Here is a 10,053-nt window from a genome sequence, read left to right on the forward strand (position 1 = left end):
CTATTTACTGGGAGTATGTCTACACAGCACAATTCGGAGCCAGGCAGATACCCCAAGGAAATGGGGGCACATTGGCAGGCATACTTGTGTCTACATGGTGCAAAGCTGTTCTGTATAGGTAAAGGTAGAGGTGTCCTGTTTACAGGCCTTTGAGGCCCATTGAGGCAGTAGAGACAAAGCTCCACTGTTTCTTTAAACTCAGTTTGAGAAGGAAATGATGTAGTCAGCACCAGTCACCCTACCATCTGAGCTACATAGCTCCTTGCACTGTGTAGAAGCACCCAAATGAATCCTGCATGTGCTAGCTTTGCAGCTGGAAGCAGTATAGTTCCCCAATGAATTACTCAGCTCAGGCTAATATACTCTGCTTCTCCATAGAGCTAATGGGCATAAGATCATGCTCATGTGGCTAATAAAGGGCACTGGCAGAAGTGACATTTGTAGCACTACTGGCCCCCTGCAAGCACTCTACAGCTGTGCTATGACACATGTGCGTGGCTGCAGGGAGCTTTAAAAGTAGCCAATTGTGTGATAAATTAACCCTCATTTAATGAGGGATCAGCTGAAGGTGACCCAAAGCAGAGCACCTTAGGGAACTGCTGTCAGTCCCTCATGTAATTGGGGCTTGGCTGATGCTTCCCAGCCCTGCCCCTGGTACTGTCTGTAGGAAGGGAGGGGCGAGAAGGGAGGGGGATAGAGTTGCGGGTTGAGGTTTGCCCAGCCTGAACTGGAGGTGGGGAGGGTGGATTGGAGGCTCCCACATCTTGTGGCCCCCCCAGTCACCTCCTTTTACCACTCAGGCCAGGCAAACCAGAGCCTGCAGCTCCCTCGCCCTCTCATCTCCCCCCTTCCTTCCTGCAGACAGCACTGGAGCTTGGAGGGGGGTTGAGGCTAGGCGAGAGAGGCTGGAGGCAGGCTCCTCTTGACTCCAAAGTGGAGCTCAATCTCCCCCTCCCCTCTCCCAACTGAACAGATGACTATCTGTTGGGTTGGGGGACTTGCTCAAACTTGTGGTGCGTTCTGTGAAGCGCCATGAGTTAAAGTGGGGACCTGAACGTCTGTCAGTGCCCAAAGAGAGCTAACTGGATCTTTCCAAGTCTAACTGTACATTAATCATTAGTTTAGTTATTATGGTAATTAGGATGGACCTCTAGTACTTACTTTCAGTCACAATTAAGGACACGGTATAGATGGCATCAGCATGGGTGTTGGAAACGACGCACTTGTAGTTATCTGCATCTTCTGAGCCAAGGCTCTCCAACTGGAAGCAGCAGAAACACATGGACAATGAGGCCAACAGAAGCTCCAAATTGTCCCAGAAATGTCAGTGGCTCAAATGTATCACAGTAGACTCAGGAATTCCATTATGGATTTTTTAAATTTTAAATACTAATTTTTCATGGGTTCATTAAGCCATCTCTTAGGCCTCAGGGCAGAAACTCCTAAGCCCTAGTCAAATAATTAAGGGCAGTGACATCAGGGGCTTGATCCAAAGCCTACGGAAGTCAGTGGGAGTATTCCCACTGAGTGTGCTCAACTTCAGATCAGGTCTTAGATTTAGAGACTTTTGACCTTAAACAGGATATATATACACATCAGCAAAAAACACAAGTTGTATTTCCTTCCAGGTCTGTTTTTTTAGCTGGCCCTCTGTTCAATGACAGGTTGACCAAAACTCCCTACCCCCAAAAATGCATATGCTTCAGGGAAGGCACCGAACAAGGAAAGTTCCAGGTCCGTGGAACAGATAGCTTTTCATGAGAGAGCTCTGTGAAGGAGAAAGAGGAGGGAGCTTGGCATACATTAGCCTGCAGACTGCGGTGAACATGATAGACTGTCTGAAAGAAGATGTGAATTAGGAATGGGTCAATGATCAAGCAGAGAGGACACAACTGTGGCAGGAAGAATGGGGTATGGGCAGAACTTTTGTGTCTGTGAACATGACCCAAAGAATGAAATAGGACCAAAATGAGACCTATATGTTGCTCAAACACCATCATCATCAACATCGTATCTGTTAATGTTGTGCATGGGAGCCCATTGTGTTAGTCCATGGTATGGCTAAGTTCAGACATTCGGGGATGTTAGGAAGAGGTTAGATCAGGTTCAAAATGGCCACCTAATGGGGGGGGGGCTAGCAGGGAGGTTGGAGATATGGTGGGGAAAACCGGCTGGGAGGAATCAGGGGCCCACTGGGGGATGGAAGGGGCAGGTGTGACTTGCAGGGAGGAAGGGGTGGATTGGGGGGTGCAGGCATGATTCATGGAGGATTTGGTGGGATCAGAGGGACTCACATTGTCTGCTGGGACAAACCTACCCCTTATCCTTCCCACCCCTCCCCCCACCAGGACTTACTTTCTCAGCTCCAGCAGCAAGGGGCCGGGGGGCTATCAATAGCCTGGTGCCAGGTGGGGAGGTGTGGGGGACGGTGGGTGTGAAAAGTGAAGGGCTGTACAGGGAATTGTACAGAAGTTCCATGCATGGGTCTAACCTAGATTGCTTAAGTTTGAGTGTGTACATTGATCCAGGTCTATCTTAAACTGGGTTCAGCCATTTTGGACTGGTCTGTGTGCATGGAACTTCTATATAGTTACGGGCTTAAACTGATTTCTGATCACTGAGACCAGATCTGAGCGTATGGTCTGCACCTGGGATGAACTGAATTACATCGGGTGGCCGGGCTACCTTGAACCCGATTTAACCTCCCCCTAACCCTGCTGCCCCTGAATGTACTTAGCCAAAGGGTCTAGCGAAGCCTTATGCTTAGTACAAGGCTGCATATTATTTCCTATAAAGCAGGGGTCGTCAACCAGGAGTATGTGTACCCCTGGGGGTACTTGGGAAGGCTCTAGTGGGTACATGCAGGGGGGTAGGGGCAGAACACAGCCACCCAACACTCTGTGCCTCTACCTCCCAGGAGCAGGGCCAGAGTGTGGGGGGCAGGGGGCAAGGGCAGCAGAGCCCCTCTGTGGGCTGCACAGGCGCTGCCTGGCTGGCCTGACATGGAGGTTGGGGGGAGCTTGCACGTGGCGGTTGCCACCACTCCCTGCTCTGCATCCAGCTGTGTGCCACCCCCCACTCCTCCCTGCTCCGTGTCCAGCTGCTGGGGGTACACTTATTTAAAAAGGTTGAAAACCCCTGCTACACAGCATAAAACAGCCAAATGTAAGAATACAACAGTATTCCATGAAAACAGTCCCACATATGATAAGACTCATACAAACTAGTATTTTCAGACCAATGCTGAAGAATACTGTAGCATTCTTATAATGATAGAGATAATTGTTATGAACCAAAATTAGGAAGAAATGACAAACTATATTACCTTTAGCACGTATTCCTTATTGATGCTGTCAAAAAACATTTTTGATCCTTCTTTTATTGGTATCCCACTTTCTCTTTTCCATGTTACCTTTGGGGTAGGGTTACCTTTTATTTTAGCTCGAAATATTGCTTTATCACCTAAAGTTTGAGGAGAAACATTAGAGGATGAATTAGTTAGGGACACGTATCTTTATGTGATTTCTTTACACGCATTTAATTTATCTGAAGTCATTTAAAATGTAGGGCTTCTATTTCATTATACAAGGGTCAGGTTAAGCTCTACCATAACTTTATTGGCTATAGTGAAGTGGCCCACCTAGAAACATAAGAGATTGTTCCCTTTTTTGTAATTCTTACAAAGAAGAATAATGAAGACTTTAAAGGTCTTTCTTTCTGTTTAAATTCTGCATTAGCCATTCAGATCAATGGGAATTTTCCTATTGACTTCAGTGCATACAAGGCAGTGTCCCAAAAGCAAATAGTTGATATTTACATGGTTAAAATGAGAGAGTGCACCTGCAGATATTTGTAATGCAGTTAACCATCTGCATGTAGTGACCTGTCTAGTAATTGTTGAATTTGCACATATGCTGTGTGTATCAATTTAGCGTGACCATGTCAGTGTTTGGTTTTGAGCACACAGTATCTTTGGTGACCTCGTAATAAGGTAACTTTCAGTGGAACTAGGTGTTGCTTACCTTCAGGGGCTGTCAATGGTCGAGGCTTCTCCACAAATTCTGGGTAACTCTCTCCTGGAGGGATCTCAAAGGAGCGTGTCATCATGCTGAAGGACTCCACAGTGGCAGAAGACTTCCTAGAAACAACTTCCTCTATTAGAAGAAAAAGTATAAGTCAGATGGAATAGTACCATGGCTTTCGAAGGGCTAAACTGTGGGAGTAGGTTTCTCCAATGTATATAACAATATTGCAAAATGACTATGTTATCTAAAAGTTGTGGGGAGGAAGGGTTTTGTAATGATTAGGGTACTAGCCTAGAACTTAATGGCATGTGTAGATGAAACAGGGGCCCTAAACGGAAGCGGTGGGTTTTTAAAAACACCACTTCAATTTGGGGCCAAATAAACCCCTGTGTCGTGCACACACCCAGGCACTTACCTGCCTCTCCAGCAGGGAGGGGAGGGTAAACTGCCGGCGGCTGGGAGGAGGGAGCTGGTGCTTCCCTTCGTGGCAGTGGTGGCCCCTGCCCGCAGGCACCTGGCTTGGATGGTCCCAGGGGGGGCACCACAGCTGTAGAGGGCACCAGGTCCCCATGCAGCTCAGGCAGACAGGCAGGCTCCAGGGGGCGGGGAAAAAAAAAAAGATTAGGCTCGATGCTTTTTTTTTTCTTGGGTGGAGCCTGCCTTCCTGAGCTGCTGCCAGGCTGCCTGCATGGGCTTCCTGCAGAGCCCCCGAGCTGCACAGAGCCTGGTGCTTCGCTCCACTGCTGCAGGGCAGCAAACTAAAACTCCTTGGAGGAGTCACACCAAGTCATTTAAGGTGCATTACTCTGCCGAATTTGGTACAGCAGCTGGAATTACTGTGCAATATGCTGCTGACGTGTGCAAACACTAACACCATTAAAGCAGTGCAAAAGCATTTAACCTGCTTTAAAGTGTCATGCACGCATGCCCCTCGCTTTGTCTACACATGGCCTAGATTGAACTCCTTGCTTCACTAGACTTATGGCATGACCCCGGTCAAGGCACTTAGCCTCTCCGCCTCAGTTGCTCATGTGTAAACAGAAGGAATAGCACTGTCCTTTTTTTTTTACAGAGCAGAAATACATTATACCTAGATTGTGAGGTGCTCACATACTATGGGAACAAGCCACATGAGCACCTTAGACAGAAACACTGCTTATCAACAGTGCCATTCAGAAGGCTCTGTGACCAAAGTTGCTCTGAATTTATTTTGGTTTTACCCTTTTGTCTCCTGTGTTTTGGCCGATGGAATGTAGCCAGGACCACACCATCCGATACAGTCAGTAATGCAAGCATTAAAAGGAATGCTAACTCTTGATGTTAGTCAGACTTATGAGCTGAAAGCCATGATAACATTTTTTTAGGCCATCTCAGTTTTCAAAGACTACAACGATACTTGCCTTCGACAATCTTGGATTGAGACACGCATGTTTGGGAACTGGAGACTTCAATGGAGGAATGCTGCTGAATCGTGCTTTTCATGTGCATAACTTGCGTTGCCATGGTGAAAGTCTTGATTTCTGCAGGTCCCTGTATGCGTCTGAGCTGTGTGGGTGGGGAGAACCGAATTCAGGATCAAATATTGATGTCCATCTCACATGCTCAAATGTGAGGCATTGCAGTCCCTGCCCCTCATTCAGAGACCAGTTATGCTACTGTAGTTGGTGAACAAAGAAGTATGTAGATAATGCCCTATGTGTGTGGAAAGTTGTGTGTCTGCTTTAGTGGAAGATCATGAAGGGCCACTTTCAGCATGAGAAGGCAGGATTTTTTACTTATTCATTTCAGAAGACTCAAAGGTACTGCCTTTTGATCAAAATGAGTCATTTTTCAAGGACTGACCAGTCAGGATAAATCAGCATAACTTGGTCATCTTCAGCAAGACCACTTTATACCAGCAAGAAACTGGGTCTGAGTATTTCACATACTAGCTCTCAGACTTTGTGAGGAGATTTTGGTGTCTGTTCCTGACCCTTTACTCATGTAAACAGCATGTACTACAGGAACCATGTTGAAGGCTACGGTTTACTTTACAGGCAGTCTCCATTGGGCTCCATGAAAGTCAATGTGATCTTTGCCATTGACCTGGATGAGAGCAAGACCAGGCCCTTAATGTCTATTCATTTATGCTTTATTGAGGTTTTCTTTAGCCAACCAATTTTAAAGGGTGAAACAAAAAGAGCAGCAGAATTTTCTGCAGCAAGTCCCAAAGCTGCTGGTTCAGTTGTGGCAGCATGCCAGAGTCTGCAGCAGAGGGTGGACAGACCAAATCCCTTCCCTCACCTGCAGGAGCCTCATGAACCTTGTGCCTCGTGCAGCACTCCTCCGAAGGGAATATGTAGAAAACAAATCCAGGTTTAGGGCATAGTACTCCTTTCTACTTGAGCAGGTGCAAGGGGTGGGCACATGGCCTCATGGTTTCTTTCGCTGCTAGCAACTCCGGCACCAACAGCAGCATTAGATTCATGTTCTCCTTGTGCTAATGGGATTGTGATGGCCTGGGGATGGACCTGCCAGCACATTATGTGAGCTTAGATCTACAGTACAAAGTTCTGCGGAAGTCACCCCGGCACAGATTTAACTACCGGTAAGTTGGTGGAAAGCATTTTTGTTGGCTTGGTTTATGTTGCTTGTGGAGGAGAGGAAACTATGCCAGAAGAAAAACGCCTGCTGGCACACCTGGTATCTCCACCAGAGGACTCTGCTGACACAGTTGTGTGACTGCTATACTGGCACAGGTTCCCTAATGTGGGCATGTCTGGAGTGTTCAGGGTGAAGAGGCTGATTGACTCTCTGTCCACTTCCAATAGGGAAGACTATCATTACATTCATACCTTACAGGTCTTTGCATAGTGCTAAAAATACTCTTTGGCAACTGAAAAACAACAAAGAAAAAGCAAACCTGGGAGCCCCCACCAGATTTTTGTGGAGGTGAAAGCTCATATTGCAGGAAGAAACACAAACTCCTCTCATTCAGTGCTGAAGGATGAATGGTGCATGTGAGGAGGACTGAAAAAGTACAGTCTATAGCAGTGGTCACCAACCAGTGGATCTTGATCTACTGGTAGATCTTGGAGCCTCTTGGAGTCAATCTGAGGCTGGGGTGGAGGGCTGAGTGCCCACATACATGCATGCATGTGCCCAGCCCAAGCAGATCAGTCCGTAGGGAAGGGAAGAGGGCCAGATTGAGGCCTGCACAGTGTGGGACAGTGCCGCAGAAGCAAGTTGAGTGGGGCCCCGGCTGGGTGGGTGGCAGGAGGATTGAGGCTGGATGGCTTCTCCTGGGGCACGGGGTGGGAGGGGCTCCAGCTACTGTGCGCACCCTGGCAGAGGCCCCAGGGGGCATGTGATCCCCATCTGTGCACGGCAGAGGCAGCTGCAGTTGCAGGCTGGGCTTTGTGCCCTGAACCCCACTGCAGCCTACCTGGGAGCAGCCCGACACCATGTGTCCAGCCGCTGGGTGGGCAGGGGATGAGGCTCAGCCCAGTGGCTGGACACACATGGCGTCAGGCCGCTCCTGGGCAGGCTACAGTGGGTCTCCAACAGCAGCTGCCTCTGCTGCGCACAGATGGGGAGCATGTGCACACTGGCTGCGCTGGCTGCCGCTGCAGGCTGGGTCCGGGGCTGTGCTGGGCGGTGCTGGGAGCGGGGCTAGATGTGGGGCTGCAGGCACCCAAAAATTCACTGTAGCACCCCCTCCCAGCACCACTGCCTCTCAGCCTAAGTGCAGCGCAGCACAGCACAGCACAGCCCAGACCTCTGCTGTGAACAGCGCGGGATGGTGGTGTATGGTAGATCTTGGGTTGCTTTTAAATGCCAAAGGTGATCCCCTACTTAAAAAAGTTGGAGACCACTGGTCTAGAGGAAAGGGAGACTAAGCCACCCATAAGACCTTGAGCTTCTAAGCTGCTTTTGCTGCTAAAATGACTAGTCCCAGGGCTGGTCTAATTAACACCAGCTTTCCAAAAGCTGCTTCACAGTCCAGAACAGCCCAGAATCTCCAGAGTGACCTACACTGAGGACTGTTCCCAGTTCTCATTCCCTGGGGTCAGGATATGGAAGGGTACCCACAACAGCATCAGCTACCTCCTTTGGCCCCTTGTGATCAGAAGACAAGTGAGGAAACACCGTTCCTACTCCTGTATATCACCACTATTTTCTTTTTCTCTGTCATGCCCCTTCTGCTCTCACTTCATTTCACTGATAGTCACAACTTTTCCAAATCTGGTCTGGAAACAAGCAAGAAAAGAGGAATGTTTATGAAGAGTCTTGCTTTTGCAGAGCATCTTGAATCCATTCCCTTCCCATGCCCTGCAATTCCTTTCTGTTGTTGTTGGTTGCCCTTCTTCTCTGCCTTTCTGTTGCATGCAATATGTTTTTGACATAGGGATTGGGAAGCAATAGGGCAGAGAAGGGATAGGAATTTAGAAAATGTCTATAATATCAAACTAGAACAGCCAAAAGTTTGGACTAGATCTCTTGAGGTCCCTTCCAGCCTTACTTGTCTATGAAATGTTTCTATTTCCTGGCACTTAAATCCAAGAATATGAGAGATGTAGTTCCCAGCCCATGACAGCTTTTCCATTTATAAAATACCATGACATAGGGTTGAATACATTTAATCCCTTCAGCGTTAGAAATGGGAGTTTTATACTACTGTATTTGAAGTTCCTTGTTTCCCTGTGAAACTAGCATCAACTTCCTCAAATGCTGCAGTTTAAAGATATGATATTATCTATATTAGAATTGTCTACTGCTGCCCATCACCAGGCCTATTTTTTTCCATAGATGTCTGAGTAAAAAGAATACAAAATGATGGTGTAGACAAATCCTCTGTCCTTAAGAAAACAGACAAAAGGGACATAAACAAACCGAACAGATTCTGTACTGAGAGATGGAATACATATAGTACATCTAGCATGATTACTATGCCTAGTTTACTATGGTTGCATTTTATTAAAATAAACAATATTTGCAAGCAAATTTGTAACTTGACAAAAGCTGAATCAATCTTAGTCATCAATATGACTAAGATATACTCACAAAGTTTTGATGTGAGAATATGATCATTTCGAGACAATCATAGAGTTTCAGAAGAAATGGAAAAGTATGTCTAGTCCAGTGGTTCTCAATCTAGTTAGACCCAAGGAACCTCTCAGAAAATGCCAGGTCTTAACTTTCACTCAATTCTTGTCTAGAGGAAAAATAATAGGGCCATTTTTTCTGTTGCAAAGACCACAACAGGGCAGAATGTTTTTGATACTGTGGATTCCTATTTGAAACCTCTGGAATATGAGTCATGTGTACACATAAAGTATTGTGTGGCAACCCGCAGCACCCTAGTTGAGAATCACTGGTCTAGTCAATTTAGTGTAGGATTCTTCCCTGTATTTTTCAACACCTTCTTTAAGCTGTTTTACATGCTTCAAGAAAGAGTGCTTCCTGGTGATAGTTTCTGAAGTCCTTTATTTTTTATCTGCCCAAGACAAAGGCTACTATCCCTATCAAATAATGCTAATGTTGTGAGACAACTGTTTCCCACGCAAATTACTACAGCAAAAATGTTCATAGCACCATTCTATGACATGATAGGCAACATTTACTCAATTAAAATTTACCTTCTCTTCCAGGTGTCAAGGTCTTGGTTGATTCTTGGTTGGTCTTGGTTGATACGATGAAAAATACGTTTTCAGACCATAAGTGGATCCTTCTGTGTCCTTTGGCTGATGTGAGGCTCTGTAGACTGCTGCAGTCTTAGGAAGACAGCTGGGTCCCTCAGCACAGGACAAATATGGCTCTAAATAGTGCAAACTTTAAATACAGACTTGCCTCTTGTGGGCTATGTAGTTACAGCCATTAGACTGACTTCAGCAGTTTCACATATTTAGAGGAATAGGGTGATAAACTTGCAAGAGTGAGTACCACTGTGTAGCAAGAATAACTCATCTGAAGGTCAGAGATGACTTCTTACAGTGTTTCCTGAGATATGTCAGTGTGCAATTTCAAGTTCATGACCAAAAGACAGGTG

At 46.6% G+C, this 10,053-nt stretch overlaps 1 protein-coding gene across 2 annotated transcripts in view; it reads right to left on the minus strand.

The window, feature by feature from the left end:
- The window catches only part of IGSF22 (immunoglobulin superfamily member 22), a 57,956-nt gene extending 48,137 nt beyond the window's left edge, over positions 1 to 9,819 (minus strand). For both annotated transcript variants that reach the window (XM_025202114.1, XM_025202113.1), the window contains exons 1-5: positions 9,644 to 9,819; positions 5,426 to 5,570; positions 4,023 to 4,154; positions 3,326 to 3,462; positions 1,162 to 1,261 (exon numbers count right to left, since the gene is read on the minus strand). In XM_025202114.1, the coding sequence (XP_025057899.1) occupies positions 1,162 to 1,261; positions 3,326 to 3,462; positions 4,023 to 4,154; positions 5,426 to 5,528 (472 nt within the window). In that variant the 5' untranslated portion in view covers positions 5,529 to 5,570; positions 9,644 to 9,819. The remainder of the gene's footprint in view (positions 1 to 1,161; positions 1,262 to 3,325; positions 3,463 to 4,022; positions 4,155 to 5,425; positions 5,571 to 9,643) is intronic.
- Positions 9,820 to 10,053: the final 234 nt, after the last annotated feature.

Source organism: Alligator sinensis, unplaced genomic scaffold, assembly GCF_000455745.1.
Source record: "Alligator sinensis unplaced genomic scaffold, ASM45574v1 scaffold983_1, whole genome shotgun sequence".
NCBI classification, from domain to species: Eukaryota; Metazoa; Chordata; order Crocodylia; family Alligatoridae; genus Alligator; species Alligator sinensis.